Source organism: Poecilia reticulata, chromosome 2, assembly GCF_904066995.2.
Source record: "Poecilia reticulata chromosome 2, P_reticulata-male-v2, whole genome shotgun sequence".
Lineage (NCBI taxonomy): Eukaryota > Metazoa > Chordata > Actinopteri > Cyprinodontiformes > Poeciliidae > Poecilia > Poecilia reticulata.
The window spans coordinates 27538664-27558666 of NC_088831.1; the positions used below are offsets into that span (position 1 = coordinate 27538664).

The window sequence follows — 20003 nt, forward strand, 5'->3', positions numbered from 1 at the left end:
ATGTTAAATGACAGGTTTTCTGAGCTGAACTCAAAGTTAAGCAGACCTATCAGTGGTCATAATGACGCTACGTCTGACTGGTGTGGACATTTTTCATTGAAACAGACAGACCTGTCCTGCATAGTGGCTGACGGTGAAGGCCGGGCCCTGGTCTTTGGGAGGGGGGTTGCCATTGCCGTCCTTGGTGGTGAGTGAAAGCCCACAAATTGAACTGGAGTCCAGCTGGGCGGACAGCCTCTTGTAAAGGGTTTGCTCTGCAGGCCGTAAGCTCTGGCTCTCTTCATCCAGCACACACAGCAGTCCCTGAGGCCTCTGGAGTAGGAACAAACATATGCTCTCGTTATTTATGTTGGTCATATTTACAAAGCCCATTTGATTCCAGTAATGCATTATTCCTTCTGACATTTCTATTGATCCCTGTAGAAAAGAGTCCCCCTCTATCCCCCCTCAGACACAAATCAGATTCAGTGCCACTCTTTGTTTCAGTGGTTCTTTTGGGTCGATGTGGATATCGATATGAATAGCCAGAAATTAACCTGAGATGTGCCTATTATGTGGTAGTTTATTTTTATACGTTTTTCAAAATATTATAACCATATTAAAAAAAAAAAAAAAACTATTACATTTTTGAAACCTGGCAGGGAAACGTCACTTTCTGTGGTTATGAAACACTGGATTTGAACATGTGACATGGGGTTCTGAGGTCTTGCGTCATGTGAAGGGTGACCAAACTGGAGCAGGCTGGTCAAAACCAGATGAAAATGCAACCTGAAGGAAGAAGTCCAGCACGGCGACGTGGCTGTTGCCAGAGACGGGGATCTCCATGGTGATGCCCTCCTGCAGACACTCAGCCTGCTCCTGCTGGAAGAGCACCTCAGAGACGTACAGCCTCAGCCGTTGGTTGATCATGTTCACGCACAGCTGGAATGCACACAGAGAACACGGTAAACACGTCTCTCAGCCCACGCAGTGTAGTTCCTCAGAGACAGGCTGCTCAATGTTTTGAAAGCAAACAAAGGAACAAATACAACCTCAAACATTACCTGCTGTGGCAGTCAATGGGCCAGAAGTAAAGTGACTACTCATGTAACACAGCCAATGTGAAATTAGCCATTAAAGGGGCCACAGTGTGGATTGTGAACACACCAAGGAGCTGTCAGCTGTTCCACCATTTCAAAGACAAAGTGAGCTGCTGAAATCTTTCCTATGGAAATAACAACTCGTGTGTCACGTCACTGCAGTGTATGTAACTTAAGCTTTTCCACAAAGTTTTATTGTGTATAATTTAACTATCAATGGGGAAGGAAATACCAAACCATTTTTTAGGCTTCAAAAGATTAGCTTTGTCTGGGATTTTCTTCTTTGTGCCAATTATACATTATTGAGAATTAAAGTTGTTGAAGGAGCACATCTTTACCAGGAGCCACTCTGAATACTTGTTTTCAATTATAAATCAAGCATAGAGCATTGCAGTCTGAAGATGAGCTCATAACACTTTAGTGCAACTGAGAAATGTTTTCCTTTCCATTAAGAGGACTAATGCCTTCATTTTTTTTGCAGTCGTGTTCAAGTTTGAACATGCAAATAAAAACATGAGCCATTACTGACAACCGATTATCTCTGTTTTATTATGTTATAATAAGCACATTAAGAGCTACATGCAGGTACAGGATAAGTGGTGTTTGGAAATGCAAAGTTTTGGCAAAATTATGCTTCTGACATGTAGAGCATTGGGAAATAACTATTATCAACAAGTTTAATAGATCACATTCTAAAATTACAGGTGACGCATTGGTAGAAAAATAGAACATAACGACACAGTCGTTAATTTTATTTTTAAATGAACTTAGTTACATGTTGACATGAAGTGAATTTATGGGGGAAAATAGCAACAGCCACATTAAACTATAGTTCTCAGGTGTTTTATTACAAGTCCGACCAGCTCAGTAAATACTAAGGTTTCCAATTACCATTCTACTGGAAGACATTTTATGACCGCAGTAACAAATTAAATTGACATATATATAGGCTTGTTGTGTTTTTTTCTCAAAAAGAGAAAATTAATGAGAAACAAATATGTAGGTCTTATATGTTGGGAGCTGTTTGTTTGGTTAGAGGGGCATAGTTTAAATATGGCCTCTGTTTTCACTCAATAGCAAAAACATTTAAATCAGACAGGAAGTCCCCAGATAAAATTGGACGATTCTCACCAATCCCATCTTCAAATACCAATATGGATGCTGAACGTTGAAATAAATTCTGTCAAAAGTCATTTATTTCTGCTTCTGAGGATCTATATCTGAAACTAAAAACACATATAGTGCAAAGAAAATCATTCTTAGTTAAAGTATTTCATTGTTAGTTAGAGCAAATAGAGGTAGCTTGTCACTGCAAGCAGTAGTAATCCACATTACCCACCAATTATCTGGCTAGTAACTGGAACACGTTTAAATTGGGTTTCAGGTCATTCCCAGATTTGCATTCTGATCTCAGAGGAATGCTATTAAGTTAGCGATTGTTCTTGGTGCTCGATTTGCACTGCACTTCTTTTTTCTGCAGTTTATTTAAAGCAAAGATCAATTTGCTTCAACAACTCCTTTTCCGGATGTTAATTAGGTTGCGACAGTACAATCGTTTGAGAATTTTGGGTCTAAAAGACGTTTTGAAAAGCTAATGTTTTTTATTCACCTCTCAGAGTCATGCAACACTGCAACCACGTTGCCATGAGCCAAACTTTGGGTTCCTTCGTCATACTCTGAGAAGCAGGTATAACGTTTCTTGGAGCAGAAGGTCATAGTTGTGTTTTTGTTTTCTTTCTTCTCGTCTACTGTTTATCTCCCAGTGAGTCCAGCCCATTAAAAGCTTAGTCTCAGCAGGTGGTTGATTGAGTTAGCTCATTAGCAAAGTGCTGAGCAGGTACAACACAGACCGACAAACAGTTCTAATTAACGAGATCTAATAACTCTGATCATGCCACACATGGGTTCTGTGTTTGTGAGTTTCTGTTTGCGTGTACATGAGTGTATAAACATGTCAGAGCTTGTATGTCACTTATGTGTCATATCTACAGTAAGTGAGCCTCGTGTTTGTTGATCCAAACGTTGCTCCTCTTTTTTCTCCTCTGCCAAGTGTCTCATAATGTGTGGTGGTATCAAAAGGTGGATCTGAATTAAGTTTTAAACTGCTACAGATAATTTCTCTAATTTCATTGCTTTTGTCTGCCTCCCATATACCTCAGTTAATATGGCACTTTCTTTGACCTGAAGTAAAGGGTTGTGCAAACCCCTCACTTCCGCTTGGATTGGAGAGCCTCCAGATAAGGAAAGCCACTTATCCTTCTGCCACGCAGACAAAAACACCACTGTCACACGAGGGTTCAGGAGCAAAGACAAACACTGTCTGCCTTTGGTAAAAGCTGGAAGAAGCAGGCTGCTCCACAGGGGGTGGAGGAGAGTGAGCTTTGAATAGACGCAATAAACAGTCAGCTGAGAGTTGTGAACTACAGTCACACACAAACACAATAGGTAGAGCTTCTTATTCAGAGTAAGTCCCCCCAAAAATACACAAAACTATATAGGATGTCCTAACAGACAGCATTTTTTCAAGAATATACAAGATAAGGAAATAGGTGGGGAATATCAGGTAGTTTAAATAGTAAAAAATGTGTAGGTAATTTGCCAACGGAGTTCTGCAAAGGCTAGCAGAAAAATGTGCAGCATGTGACAAGTCAGGTTCTTTTTCATCCATCCAACTGAGTTTCATCAGGATCAGTCATCCTGCGTTTTGACGCTTCTGATCCGGCAGTCCCATGCTCACGAACTCTATCTGACAGTATCTGGAAACAAAGTTCAAGTTGCATTTTGAGGATCTGACAGTCTATCCCTGTTGTTGTCAGCATGTTGGCTCATACCACAGAATCAGAGAGCCGATGTCCGGATTCACAAGAGCACTGTACAGAATATCGAGGGAGAGCCGACTGAAGCGTGGTTATAGTTACAAAATCTAACAGATGCTGAGAGGAAGGATCTGCGATCTTGCCCCATTGTACACCCATGATGCAGTAGTTTGTCACAGAAGCAGCTCTCTAGTTCAGCTTCAAACATGAGGAGGAAAACTCTGGTATCTCTTGAGGAACAACTCAGATAAAGCTTGGGAGAAAGTGTTGCAGACAGACAAAGCAAATTTTGGTCAGTTCTGAGTCCTAAGTCAGGAATCCTCAGCCGTAGGATCCAGCACCAGTAGTTGGGCCTACAGTCTATTGCTTTTGTGGTTGTTCGATTAAGTGCACAAAAGATGTGACCCATGTTCTGTTTTTCTGCACCAAAAAAAAATAAATAAATAAATAAATTACCATAAAATGCAAGACTGTACTTTTATTTGTAAGGGAGCACACCTAGGAAATCAGTAGAGGATCAAATACTTATTTACCCCCCTTTACGTCTTCTTATTTATAATTCTTAAAGAGCAAATAGAATAGGATTTAATTGATATCTGCAGTTTAAAACTTTGAAATTGCCCAGATAACTGGGATTTTTTTTCATATCTGAAATAAATAAACTGCACTTCCCATGTTTTATGTTGTACTATTGCATTCTTTGAAATGCTGTAGTATTTTTTTTATTTTGGGGGTATTTATACTTTTTCTTACAAAGTACAAAAATAATATTTGGCATGGAGAGAAAATATAAAGCAAACCTATGCTTAGCACCACCTTAAATTCTTGAGCTGCTTTATTCTTTTTTTACCTTTAAGTTCAAGGAAATTTTTTTTTTTTTTAATTCTGTTGTGGTCACTGAAATTGTGTGGTTTTGCAAAACGTAATTGTGTTTTGTTTTTTGTTTTACTGTTATGTGTTGGTTCTTGGACAAAATATTTTTCTAAAAACATGGTTTCTGTCTTCTAACTCATGCTGAGTGAGAGAGATAGAGAGAGAAAGAGAGCAGGCAAGAGAGAAGGAGGGACACTGCAGCCTACGTGTAGCACACAGTCAGTCTTTGTGGCCATCATCAGTTCATTTGAGGACAGTTGAAAATCACGCCACAGTCAGCCGCAGACCTCAGCTCATTCATTACAATTACGCATAAAAAAATTCCAGCCTTAAACAGATAAGAGCTCCAACTATTTCAACAATTTGACTAAAATTACAAGATCACAAATCCTCCTTCAGCTCAGAAAAGCCAGAGGGATTCTATTTAAGGGCGAGAGTTACACAATATTAATTTTTGAGTTGTGAAAACCTAAAAAGGGACAACCTGGTCTCACCTGTTCAAATTCATTTCTTTGAAATTCTTCAAACCCAAACATGTCCAGGATTCCAATTTCCATGGCGGGATCGCTGGAAGCAATAAATCGAGCAAAACAAAAAAACAAACAAACAAACAAAAAAAAACACACACAAAGCACATTCATTAAAGGAGTGGATTTAATTTCCAGGATCGGTATGAGTCTGGTGCGATGCTACGCCAGCAGTAAAGCCTGTGAGGGTATATGTGCAGCAACATCTGACAAAAAGGGAGTGCCATGAATGTGTGGTTGACAAATTTATCATATTTAGCGGTATGTGCGTAAACAAGGCAAAGCACAAACACATTCCAGAAGATGCGCTGTGGGTTTTCTGTCAGGGTGTGATGACGCTCAACAACATTAACGCCAGGGATCCCATGACCTCCACCTTGTGCTGTTTTGTTTTTGAGCGTGTTTTTGTAAGACCTCCAAGCATTGTGGACCTTGAGTGTGTCTGTTAAATTTCTTCTTGGATTTCATGGCGCATTCGTAAACTATGACAAATGTTCACTCCACAATGAAGCCTACGGTACTTCAGGGGCCTTGGAGATGTGACTATTTGTTTGCAATCAGAGCTATATACGTCAGTGATAGGAATTTAGACACAAGGGAGCCAACAGTCTGGGATTAGTTTTTTTTTTTTTTTGCGCTTGTGAGTAAAAACACATATAACACAAACCCGATGCTGTCATCCTGTCCTTGAAGGTAGTCGTTGATGCTGTTGACCAGATAGTAGAAGAGTCGCCCGTAGATGGATTTAGCAAGCTGGTCCCTGTACTGCTCTGCCATCTCTACAGTGTGACGTCTAGTGATCACGTCACCTGAACAAAACAAAACAAAACAAAGAACTGGGTCATGGCAATCTACAAAAATGCAAGTTCAATTCTAAAAGTGCCAGAAATAAATAGCTTTCTGCAAATTCTTTTAAAATAAGGATGCATATGATGTTCACAATACACAAAAAGGTTGTCTGTCGCATGTGGCATTGAGTAGACGTTGAGTTTGAATAAAATGAGTATCAGTCTTATGGTGCTTTGGAAATATCTATATTGTAATCTTTTTTCTTTCATCAATGTGGTTTTTGTATTTTGCTCAAACGCATATGTAAATTAGATTGGCTTTTTTTTTTTTACAGATCATTTAGACACAGTGTCTTTGTGAACACAGAGAAAAAGAACGAAGACATCAATTTGGACAGATGGGATCACAAACGCTTCACAATAAATGATCCACGGTGCGACGTGTCGACTTTATCAGAAGACATCAACTTATGAAAAGAATTATGTGAAGCACAAAAATTAGCTTGCGAAATTCGCAAGTGATGGATTATGTAAATGAATCAGTTCCCAGTAAAGTAAAAATAAAAACTGACTCTAGGGAGGCGGGAGCTTTCTTAGCACTGGAAATAATTTTACTTGGTTGTTTTTGAGAGAAAATGATTCAGCTGATAAATCAGACAAACATGAATGTTTGTGATCTAATTTTCTGTTGTGTTTACAGAGTAACTATGTCAACAGTATTTCACTTTAGTATGTAATAAAGTACACTGTGCCTTGTGCTTCTGGCTTTAAGGAAAAACAAGCAACTCCTACTAAATATGATCTACCTTAGATGTCTTTATATAAGCAATATAAGCACTTTTATTACTTGACAAAAGGTTAAAAACATTTATTTCACTTAATATCTGAGGTATGCACACCAATTGGTCAGAACACGGTGACTCACAGTTAAGGCGATTAAGCAGGCTGCTCTTTATACAGTATTTTTATATTTCATGTATGCATGCTGTGAGTGCATGAAACCCAACTCAAACTCATTGCTTGTGCATGCTAGCCCAATAAATCTGATTCTAGTAGGTTTTCTTAGCATCATTCTGGGTCCTATATAAGTTATTTTAACACTTACCACCTACCTTAACATTTTACAGACAAATCAAACTGTGCTTTAACTGTTCTCTTACAGCAAAATGTCCACATCATTGGAAAGACGTGAATCGTTCACAGAGACCCCACCCAACAATTTATCGATCACTATGATGATCCATCTGTAATGGATATCCTGGGATATTCCAGGACATGTTCAACACCGGTTAGAGGATTTAAGAGCTACAAAAAAATAGTTCCTTCAGCATAAGAGGGGTTTTCATAGTGTTTGTGTTATGATCTTTAAACATTCATACTAGGGAAGTCCAGATCAAATCCCGTGTAAAGAATCAAAAGCTTAAAACTCTGATAGGTGATTTTTTTTGCCAGTTGTCTCCCCATTGAACCAAGTGGGCATGTTTAGCACAGTCAGTTTCTAAAGCTCATATTACAAAACTGTATTACAGGCGATGCAGATTATCTTGTTCATCCAATAAATCCTGGTTTTCCTTATTAATCTAAGTGTTTCCCCATCTTCACTAGGATATTAAAATTGTAAGAGACCGTATTAAGCACTGCAGCTTTCCATTTGTCCGTGTCATGCCAACTGTTCTGCAAAGGGGAAAAAAATGTGTAGAGAGCAGCTAAATAACAGATTCACAGCCAAATGAATGATATGTTTCTGAAGCAGAAGACAACCTTTTCTGAAATTTGTCCGAATACGATTAAATGAGACTCTACTAAAATATATAACAAGTAAAATTATCAATTTGTTCTGTAAAACCAGAGTAGAAGTGCTCATGTTAATCTAAAATGTAAGCAAGTTGCTCTTTCAATTAAGTATTAGACTGGAACTATGCATCAGAAAATGTCTATTCCTAAATGATTCAGATCAGGATCATGCACAAATGAGCCTAATTGGGACATCTGTAACTCATACATTACCAGAAACTGGCGAATGCGTACACTATCACAAGGCAGCCAAATCTATCGGTTCCTTGGCAAAGTTGCAAAAGGCTGCAGTTTCAGACTCTGTGATGAGTATTTCAATATTCTCATTTACATTAAAGGTCTTTCTAAACCTAATGAGACACAGTTAGGCCAAAAATGATGGCTTATGCAGAAAAAAAAAGATTACTTTAACTCACTACAAAGTATCCATATTACTTCCAGGCAGAAGAAACATGTTGGTTAAGCTAATATGCAACTTTGAATCTAAATCAACCAGGAGGATATAAATAAGTTTTAGCTTGGATTAACTTAAGCAAGACCACCTGGTTTATCATTGGGAAGTAGGCAGAGCTGAAACTACAGGAAACAAACTAGGTTAAAGACGCATGGTTTCTTCTGTAGTCAGAAGAATAAAAACCAGTATAAAGCAGTGGTGAAGGTTGATGGGTCAATACCTTTAATATACTGGATGTCAGAAGTGAGGGCAGTGCTTAAATCATTAGCAGACACCTGCAGGAGTCCAGCAACTGGGAAGAGAAAGAGAGACCGACAGAGAAACATCAGACATCAGAGTAAACAACGTGATGAAAACCTGAAAAATAACAGCATTAAATAATAATGGAGTATCTGAAAGGCGATGCTGATGACCTCCCAGAGCCCAGTGTGGTCTGACGATGACGTCACGCTGACAACACAACAAGCTGAACTCTGCCACAGCTGATGCCCGCTCAACTGATGGGAAGAGCTGGCAGGGATTAGTCACCGCTGGACTTGTGAGCAGAATCCATAAACAAGCAGCACAAACAGGTGATGGCAAACCCAGAAACCCTTTCCTGACATCACCAGCCATGACTTCACATCTCCCTGACAACGACCGGCTCTTTCCCGTCTGGCCCTGACGCTGTTGTTTACCACTTTGCAAAGGGTCGGGGGTCGCAGGAGCACATGGAATGAGTGCACAATGAGAAAATAAAGCAGAAAAAAAAGGGAAAACTGTGACCCCAACAGAGTGGAGTGTGCCTCAGACTTGCCCTTTCAGACTGTTTGTTGCTAGTTGCCAAACATGTGATTGTCTAGCTCTTAGTTATTTCTAAATCAGACATTCTGGGGGAAAAGCAAGAGATAGGCAATGAGGACGGGATAAAGACGATGTGGGAGCATGATGGGCTCCACCCTCCTTGTTTTCAGTAAAAATGTGTCTATAAAGATGCGGGCGTAGTTGTGACGGAGGCACTGACCTCTCTCCAGAAGCTGCAGGTCAGAAGGGAAGGCTGAGTTAGCATCTGTCAAGGCAGTGAAACGTAGGTCGCCAATATGGAGAACAGCAGAAAGCAGCGTGAACACAGAATCAACTTCCTGGATGAGAAAAAAGGGAGCAAGTATGAAATTAGAAAAAAAATCAGGGATAATAAATAAATAGGAAAGAGAGTACATTTAACTTTTTTATGATGTTTTAGAGTCAGCATTAATATTAAACATATTTATTTAGCAAAAAAAAATGTTTGAAAAAGTATTGCTACATTTTGAAGATTTTCTTCCTGCGCACTACACATAAGTTTTTAAATGGTTTTTTATATCATGTTGAATATTATGATTAAAAAAAAACATCAGAAAAACTCATTTGCTTTCTAGAAAATCAATAAGGCTGTAATGATTTTAATATGTTTTCAAGAAACAAGTGCAGAAGACCAATTGCCCTCTATTTAAGCACATAGGCAGAGCTACAAATCATGAAGGAAATTATTGTCTCCAGTGTTTTTTTTAAGAAACATTAATGGATATAGAATGATAAAGGGGGAGAAAAAGCTCTCTAATAAGTCCAATGTAAAAACTGGTTGTGTTTTTTGGGATGGGACTTTGTGTCTTGGGATTATTTTTGGTTTTGAACTTGGAACATTTGCATGGTTGCCATTTTGCCTCTTTTTTGTTGTTTAATCATAAACACTGACCTTACTGGGGCAAATAAGATCACCTGTGCTCAGGTTGTTCTAGTTTCCTTTGAGGCATCCTGAATGAGCTATCGATGCATATTTGGAGTAATTTCTCCGGCCACTCCTTGAAAGGTTTTCCATTTTTACATGTTTTGGGATTTGTGTGCTGCAGTAATTCACTGGATCTGACTCATGTCCCAAAGCTTTGCAAAACATTTTATAAGCTTTTCCAGACTATCAAAAGACCTAGTTTTTCAGGGTATTTTTTGTAAGTTTGTCAATGTTGGGGAGTGTTGTGCTGAATTTTAAGACGTTTAAACCTCCTTTATGCTGTTATACAGATTTTTATTTATTGATTTATTTCTTTTAAAAGGTCAAGCAGTGCCTGGGCATGGCTTGGGTAATTGAACTCAGAATTTTGATTAATCACTGTTAATTCATAATGTAAACAATTACATTACATACAGGTTGTTTTGGAAAGCTTTATATGTTATTTGAAAACTGGATTTTTTTTTTATGTTAAAATTTGTCAAATGATTTGAAACAACAAGGTGTGGGGGAAAAAAACAGAACATGCAATGCTGTTAAATTTCTTGAAACAGGAACAAAAGGAGAAAAACAACTGCTGCAACATGACATGTTGCAATTTGCAAAAACAAGAGAGTCTGCTTTCTTTCTCTCCTGTCACAACGTTCCTCACTCTGTGCCCTTCAACAGAGGACGCCTCATGGAAAACCCCACTTTGCAGTTGCCTCTGATTCTCTGAGCGGGGGGGATGTCTGAGTCGGAGGGTGTGTGCTGCTGGTGAACGTGCGTGAGTGTGTGTCTGCGTGTGCGCCCTCTCAGGGCAGGATATTGGAGCTGATATCTCAGAGATAAACGCGGGCATTAGTCTCTGTCTGACACTCTATACACAGAGCGACTCCCACCTCCCCTTTCCCTTCATGTGCACGGCGAAGATGAAGAGAAAGAGAAAGGGAAAGCAAAGCAAAGCAGTGATATAAGGAGCGTTAATGACGATTGACCCTTGGGTCTGGACTGGGAGTCGTCCGTTGATGAGAGCTTAGACAGAGACCAATGGGTGGTCGATCACTTCCACTAACACTCCCCCACCCCCTTTTCTCTACCTTGCAGTCTCATCCAGTTGGATGGTAGTGTCCTCTGATAACACCACCAGCAGCAGCAGCCACTGTATTCCTCCATCCCTTATGCCCACATGCTGCTGGATTAAAAGGTGAGATGATGGTCACCCACTGCTGATAAATGCTAAATGGATATTTCAGAATAGAACCTGAAAGCTAGCACAGCTAGTGGTGCACACTAAAGGCACACTTTGTAGTTTTATTTGCAAAGTTAATCAAGATTAGATGCTTGATTAACTACTTTATGCATGAGGTGCCTTGAAGCCTTGGAGGTTTTGAGTGTCCTCTCATCTGTCAGCTTTTATGTTGTGTTTGCTGAATAAATGTATTTCACATAACATATGTCAAAGATCTGTTGGGGTAATGCTTTGTTCCTAAAGTTTAAATTATTTGATTGGACAAATTGACCAAAAGTAATTTTCAATTTGAGTACCTTTATGCCTCCTGGACTAAGAAACAAGCTCTGTTAGATGTCAGTGATATCTCAACATCCAAATAAATTAGAATAAAATTAAAAAGCTTTTTAATTTCAGTAGTTAGTTTGAATAGTAAAACTCATACAGCATTTAGATCCATTGAATATTAACTGTGACATAATTTTTTTAATGACTTATAGTCCACACACTTAACAGATGTCAACCAGAAACCCCTCAGACAGGATAGTAAGCCAAAAGAAGTTGCTAAAAAAGACTTTGTGCTGTGATGCTAAGACACCAAGTGCTGCATAGCATGTCGATAGAAAGTTGAGTGGAAGGAAAAAGTGGCTTAGTAAAAGGAGCACATGCAACAGGGAAAGCAGCTGCATTGAAAGGACAGAATATGATGCATAGGGATACTTTTTCAATTTTCCAAAGTTTTTGTATATATATATATATATATATATAGTTATGCATATATATATATATATATATATATATATATATATATATATATATATATATATATATTTTTTTTTTGTAGAAACTGCATTTTGGATTTTTAATAGCAGTAAAAAAAATAATTCATAAAAACAGAGGCTTGAAGAACATGCCACATACGTGTGAGGTGAAGGATGGAAATACATTAACTTTATAATGATGTTCTATTTTATGGAGGTACAAGAGTGACATACTTTTTTTTCTTCAGGGTGTGTGAATTTTACACCTTAACCGTACGCATACAACATCTGACCAAACTGAACATGCAGCTCAGTGACCTGTTTGTTGAAGCCCAGGGCGCGCAGGGCTTGTTTGACTGCAGCCAGATGCTCCCTGCTCTGGGCAGAAGCCAGGGCGACAGGAGGGCTGTCTCCTGGAGTTGCACCACTAAGATACCTGGTGACAGGAAGATGGAAGGAAGAAACAACAACACACGCTTCAATCAGCAAACTCTAAATGCAAAATTCAATAATTCAATATTTCTATTGCACAACAACAAACCTATGAGCCAAGACATTATTGAGATAAAGTGCAGTCTTGTCCTCAGGGGAAAGGCCCTCAGCCATCAGATAGAAGATTCGAAAGTTTTGTTGCTGAGGCGGCAGGTGAACTAGACGGGTCTTCTCCAGCATGTAGGTGTAAATGTGGGCTTAAACAGGACACATGGTATTCAAGTCAGTACAAAAAACTTACATCCTTATTGATAAAAAGCTTGAAAATGACTACATTTGTAGTATCTATTTAATGGTAGGTATCATGAAATTAAATTTACGGAGATAAGATGTTGAGAACAAAGCAAAAAAAAAAATAATTACATAGAATAGGCATTAAATCAAATTGCCATGAAGGGATATTCTTTAGCTTTTACTGCCTCCTGGTGGTGGCTCAAAGCTAGTAACCTGTTCCAAGCTGTGAACAGGTATCTATACTCGTAAACCTTTCCACGATAAGTGTGTTGGAATGCCAATTCATTTGATTTAAATCATTTGTGAAACAAAAACAAACCAAGAAAGTAGCCCATTATGTGAAATGAAATCAAAATAATACACATTTAAATTGATAAACATAAATAAATAAAAAATCAATATCAGGCTTTCAAAAGTTTTTTTCTTAGCTTTTCTCATCCTAAGACTGAACACTTTGCCCTGCTTCTCAAGACCTGAGTTCATAGATTTTCAAGTCTTGTAACAGAACTTCTACTAGATCAGGTCTGGCCTTTGACTAGGACTGATCTCTCCTCTAAAAGTGCATTTCTTGTGGCAAACTGGAAATTTTAATTTGCAAGTAGGCAATGTGTAAGTTTCCTTTCAATTTACGATTATACACTATTTTCTGATGATGTTTCACAGAAAACTGCAATAAAATAACAACTTAATAATATTAAGAATATTAAATATAAATAATACAACATAATTTAAAGAAAGGCTTATACAAATCTTCAGAAGAACTAACATGAAAGTATATAAACTTAATGAAATTTAACATGACTGCTAAATATCTTATGCATACCCAAATATGACAATAAAGGCATTGGATTTATTCATAATTCAGTTTCATTTACAGCCAGATGTGCTCACTGCATTACCTCTCAGTATTGTCTTTTCTTTTTCACAGAACTGGATCGTTAGCAACTTGATAAAACGGCTTGAGTTGCTATTTCTTGGGGTTTTTGCATGGCCAAAAGCTTCCAGAAAACAGTTTACCTGTATATATAACCAAACAGCTCATGTTAAGCATTGCATTATCTTTCAATGAGAAATAAAGCATAACACATGATGCAGAAAAGAAAACATCTTTGCCAAAGGGAACACAAGGAAAGTCTTCTTTTAAGCCACTAGATGTCAGTGCAAATCTATGATTCGAGTCGCATCATTTCATGTCCCAGAATGAAAGGTTGACCCAGATATTGCCTACTTAACAATGACTTCATCAGAAAAGAGCACTCACTGATTATAGTATTTTAAATCAGTCTCTGAGCAAAAGCAGAATGTTGCGCTGTGAATCTAAATTTCTACAACTAGAATTTTATTTTATTTTTTTAAATAATGTGATTGGTGTTGACTGTAAGGATTAATGTCTTCACTGTTAAGCAGCTACACCAATGTGAAACACGTAGCACGTTTTGTTTTATGTTCAAACCATTTTAGGAAGTGATTAATGCACAATCAAAAAGTGTTCAAAATCTAACAAGCAAATATCTGTATGTGAAACACTGGCTAACGTCACTGTATGCAAGCAAAGTGGGCAGGCGGGGGGCACTCTGGGATTTATGAGTTTGTCAGAGAGATTTACGGAAAAGAAAAAAGCGAAATCTGATTTGAGATCCAAAAGTCATTTCAAGGACACGGCTGTGTCGTTGTTGCATGTTCCTAAATCATGCACGTCTACAGCGGACCCCTCTTTACCCGCTGGATCTTTGAAGTGCAGAATTTGACAAACATCTCGCAGACAGATGCATTCAGACTTACGTGTTTCATTCTGGGCTCTAACCCAAAGCCTTTGGGACCGGAGCGAGCTGTCAAGTGTCTCACGATGTGCTTACATGCCTCGGTTTTCCCAGAACCACTCTCACCACTGAAAAGACAGAAACAGACAATCTTCAGTTGGTCTTTCACACCGTGTTGTGCAAAAGTATTTATAATCTTTGAATTCCTCCATAATGAGTAACATTAAAACTTTCTTAATTGTGGACACTAATTCTTATGTGAAAGCTCAACACAAAGCAGTGCATGATTGTGTTTTTAAAAAGCCCTGAATGAAATACAATTCAACAAAAACTCTCCAGATGTGTTATTTGATATGAGAGTGAATCGAGCTGTTCAGTGAAAACCTCAGATGTTTGTTAGAAACCATTAGTGGACAAAAAGCATCATGAAGACCCAGGAACATAGCAAATATCTCAAGGATAAAGTTGTGGAGAAGTTAAATGCAGGGTTAAGTTATAAAACAAGATACCAAGTTTTGAATCCCTTATTGAATCACTGCTCAATTTATCACCAAAAAGCGAAAAAGCTCTAAACCTACAAAGACGGGGCTTCCACATAAACTATCAGGATGAACAAGTAGAGCATTTTCAGGGTGACATGCTAAACACTATGTTTTACGAAAAGCACTTGGCACAGCACCCGGTAAACACCATGGGCACCAATGTTTATCTTCAGCTGGGACTTCAACTTGACAGAGTTGATGGTGAGATGGATATTGTTAAACAAGGGGGGGATTCTGGAAGAAAGTCAATTACAGGTTAACGAGAAATTGAAAACATGAAGCTGGTATTACAATCAAACTAACTAGATTAAAGCACGCTCAGGTGCTAGAATGACCCAGGCAAAGTCCAGACTTATATCCAATTGAGAATGTAACATGAAAACTGGTTTTGCAAATTTTGTGCAACGTTTGTGCAAATTTGCAAGTGAAACACTTTTGTACGACACTTTATATCTTGTGGATGCAATCCACAAAATATATTTTACATAATCGATCATCAACAGTGTATCTATAAATTGTGATATCAATGCACATTTTACACTGAATTTGCTGTAACAGCTATGTGGAGGAAAATTGCAATATTAATGTTTTAACATGCTTTGTTCTGGTTATTTTTTTTATTTTTATTTTTTAACCTTTTCCACCACAACAGACTTCTTATAACACAAGAAAAATCTCAAACAAAGCTTTGCCTGTGTCTCTGAAGAGTAGGTGTGAGATGTTAGTCATCAGGGTGACATCATCTGTCCCCTACATTGAACGTCTCCACCCACCTGACATCTCCCCCACCTCAGGGACCCCCACCCGTTACATGTCCCACCCACTCCTCCTGACATCAGTGACATTTCACTGACTGAGCCCATACTTTTAACACCCTGGATGCCTGTTAATTTTCTGTTGACTGGATATTAAGGCTGACATAAGGCTCCCCTACAGTACATGCTCTGATACTCATTGACACGCAGGGAGGCGAGACATGCATAGTAACACCAAGCAGATGGCTTGAGAAGGTCAGGGGCTCCTCACTAAAGCTTGCTCTCGGGGTTTGAGAGTGTGTATGTGTTATGCTACTTTTCCAAGTCCAAGGGTTCTTCTGCTATCTTTTCATTTACCAGTTTTTATTAGATTTTAAGGGTAGACTGTTAGCAAATCTGCCTCAGGAGGGATCTGGACCATTGATTTGCCTGTAAAAGAAGATGCGTGTGTGCATATGTGTGTGTACTTTGGTATAAATGCACGTCGGACAACAAGGAGATCCACGGCACAACCAAAAGTGAAACCGGAGAAGGAGCGATAAAGTGCAAAGGAAGGAATTGAGGAAATGGAAACGTGTGCACTTGTGAGTGCACAGCACAATGCCACTGTGTGTGTTTGTGTGTGTGTAAGTGAGATGGATAGCCTGTGGCCAGGGCGCATTAACTCTCTGCCAGACTGGTTATGACTCAGTGGGAATGTCACTGGAGAAAAGGAACAGGATTTAATTGCAATCAGGGTGCTGAGTTGGTCCAGTCGAGGACAAAGAGCGCAGCTCTGCAACCCTCCCAGCAAACATCCATCTATGTGCAAACGTGGAACAGGTCTACTGCTTGGTTTGGGCTCAGAGCTATTAATCTTTCTGGAAGGATTTAACAGGTGTGCAGCTGAGGGGAGTGGACAAACCATGTGGGCAACCTGCCAATTATTTACACAATTATTTAGCTATAAAAATGTCACTGCAGCTCTGGTTTCACATAGAACGCCTTGTAAAAGTATTCACACCTCAGACCTTATCACATTACAACCACAAATTTTAATTTATTTTATTGGGTTTTAATGTAACAGACCAGCAAGAAGTATAATGTTACTATGTAGTGAAAATGGTTTCTTCACAAATAAAACTCTGAAAAATGGTGGCATACAATTCTGTTCTATCTTTGCTCTGATACACCAAGATGGAATCCAGTGAAGTCAAATGCTATCAGAGCAATACTTTGGAAAATCACATTTGCCGTCAGAAATGTTTGCCCTTTTTAACTTGGTAAACATGTTAAGTTCAGGTAGATTTAAGAGTGTCAGAACAGCAATTCAGGCCTGGACCTTGATTATGCTCTGATCTAAATCATCAATCTCTCCCTCTAACTCTTTATTCAGGGTTGTTGTTCTGCTGACCTCTTTTGGAGCCTGGCAACAAGTCTTCTTGCAGTATCGCCTTGTATCCACCTTCCCATCGACCCCAATCAGTCTCCTTGTCTCTGCTTAAGAAAATTGTTCCCACCATATTTCACCATATATCACCATATTTCACCCCAGCAACTGTGTGTTACTGTGTGTTCACCCAGACATTGTGTTTTAGATGTAGGCATTTTTGCATTTTGTTCTGATTTGACCAGAACACCTTCTTTCTCATGTTTACTGTGTATGCTTGTGGCATCCTTTAAACACTCCTTCTTATGGTTTCCTTTTTCACTTTTTTTTCCCCAAAAAGCCAAACTTTTAGAAGGCATGACAAATAGTTGTCCTTTCGACAGATTCAACCAGATTCACTCTGATTGGTGGATCTCCACAGCTGCAGGTTTGATGCAGTGGCGGTGTTCCATTAAGATGTTTATAGTTTGGAATAATATTCTACAAGCTAATACTGCTTTAACATCTTCATTTCTACATAAGTTCATTGAGCTTCATCATGCTGTTTTTTTGTTACTAATGTTCTTGAGCAAACCTAACAAAATGCCTCAACTTTGGGGGTTCCTGTGTAGAAAGGAATGGCAGGAGTACCTCAGGACGAAACACTGTGGACGTCTCTCCTGCTGCATCATGTGATACGCTCTCTCAGCTGAGGAGAAGATGTGAGGCGGTAGAGAAGAGCAAAGACGGCCAGTGGAGCTCAGGTACAACTGACTCACCTAAGAAATAGACAGAGGCCATAAGATGGACACACAATCAGGCAAGGGATCAATTTTCAATGAGACAGTGAAGCCACACTGGGGATCATTCTGAGTGTTCGACAAAAAGATCCCACTCTAAGTGACCATTTAGCTACAGTTTACAAAAACTTAAATGTCCAAATTTAAATATCTAATCCAGTAAAGTAAAAATAAATCTCATTTTCTGTTTTCTATGACTTGAAGCAATAGATTAATAATCCTAAAAGTAAAAAGTGTACATTTTAGATTTAGTAACGGCATGTTGTCATTCATGTTGTCCCTGTCTGGCAAGACCAGCAGTGGTATGAAAGTGTTATGTTGGTGACACCAGAAACAGGGATGGAGGAGGGTTTTTCACAATGACATAATATTGTGGAAAAGGTAATAAATGAGCAATTTTCAATAGCTTCCCCACTGGATTGTGTTGGTGTTTGTTTTTCTTTTCTGCTTGATAAGCATTTTTGGCCTTGTGACGAGAAACTGTAACCGAGACTGTTTGCGTCTAGGAATAGCTGTTTGTGTGTGTTTTCTCTGGCTAATGCAGAGTCAGCCTTGCGCTGCGGATCGCTAACAGGAAGACTGCATTATTTATCAACTACTAGGTCCATTTCATCCCCTGCTGCTCTGCTTTTTATGCAGGAAACTCTTCCCTTCATAGGATGATTTTACAGCTGTAATGCTTAAAGCTCATCTAATGCAAACCATCCTGCTTGAGAGAGTATTGCCACATATTCCCCTCTACGTTGAAACATCCTAGTAGACAACAAAGGCTTTTTGCTGTAAATACCCACAGGTAATTTAAATGTTTGCTCACCAAAGTGGAATAGATGGGCAGCTCTTTGTTCGGATTGATGAGCAGAAGAATGTGTCCAATGTAAGTCTAAACACGAGCAGGAAGAGACATGCGAATTAACAAACAATTCATCCTCCGTTCGAAAAACTTTAATCAACAGTCATAGTAAAAGGAAGCCTTGCATATGTGTTCAGCAAACTGCATGTTTGGAAATAATGTTGCTAAACATTGTAAGAAGAAAACAGTAAAACTCCAACTGATAAAATGACCTGATGAAGAACTCAGATCTACTGTCTCGTATGTAAGCCCTACAGACATTAAGACCAGAATGAAGGGCGACCTTATTCTGACCCTCCTCTCTAACCAGCTAACCCTTCATCATTCACTTCTATTAGAGCCAAGCTGCCCCCTGTGAAAGTGCTGCTAATGTTAATATTTAGTAACATGCTGATCTGTCCTCCAGACTGGGCTCAAGGTTAATGGGTTGAACAAATATCCCATTGTTTGCAGACTGGAGGCAATATTCACTTATGTTTTTCTTAAAAAGTGAATTTCTTGGAACTGGATTCATTATTTAATTATTACAAATGTAGACCTTTTTTTTATTTTTCACCTCTCTTTTTGTGCTGCAGAAGACAGTGACCACTTTCTGTGCAAAAAGGTACAAGGACGTAACAGGCTTACATAGATTTGGTCGTTACCAAAGCGCTTCTGCATCTCGTAGAGCAGGCTGCTGTCGGTCAGCTCGCTGAGGGAAGCGAGGTCATCATTGGGAGCTGGAGGCATCAGCTTGACCTAAAGAAACACAATGAATTAAATCTGAACTCCGGGTGGTGTTTGGATATCCTCTATTGTTGCCCACACACGTTGCATAATTTCTACAAAACCCCAAACTACGACAACATTATTTGTTACTTCACTTTGAACTTTTAAATGTTGAAATAACAGGGCTTTAAATGCAAGATTTTTTAAGCATCCACATTTAGATGATTGAGTGAACAGTGTTCCATGAGAGATTTGGGATTCAGATTTATAGACTAATCTTGCTTCAAAACACAGGAGAACTTGGTTGCACTTGATGTATTTTAGACTAAAGGGGAATGAATACATAAACCACATTTCATTTTACATATTTGGAAAAAAATTTTAATGTCATAGTTATGCACTACTTTAGATTTTGTCTATCAGATAAAATCACTAGCTTTTACACTGGAGTCTGTTATTGAAGCCTAA

General features: G+C 38.8%; 1 protein-coding gene across 5 annotated transcripts in view; it reads right to left on the reverse strand.

Annotated features, from left to right (window-relative positions):
• The window catches only part of myo16 (myosin XVI), a 111214-nt gene that overhangs the window by 37465 nt on the left and 53746 nt on the right, over positions 1–20003 (reverse strand). For all 5 annotated transcript variants that reach the window (XR_532800.3, XM_008401520.3, XM_008401529.3 and 2 more), the window contains exons 11-23: positions 19455–19565; positions 18792–18857; positions 17829–17956; positions 14555–14660; positions 13672–13789; positions 12588–12735; positions 12365–12482; positions 9335–9452; positions 8552–8623; positions 5963–6104; positions 5263–5335; positions 769–921; positions 112–312 (exon numbers count right to left, since the gene is read on the reverse strand). Coding sequence is in view for 4 of the 5 variants with exons in the window: in XM_008401520.3 (XP_008399742.1) it covers positions 112–312; positions 769–921; positions 5263–5335; positions 5963–6104; positions 8552–8623; positions 9335–9452; positions 12365–12482; positions 12588–12735; positions 13672–13789; positions 14555–14660; positions 17829–17956; positions 18792–18857; positions 19455–19565 (1554 nt within the window). In the remaining variant the exon portion in view is untranslated. The remainder of the gene's footprint in view (positions 1–111; positions 313–768; positions 922–5262; positions 5336–5962; positions 6105–8551; positions 8624–9334; positions 9453–12364; positions 12483–12587; positions 12736–13671; positions 13790–14554; positions 14661–17828; positions 17957–18791; positions 18858–19454; positions 19566–20003) is intronic.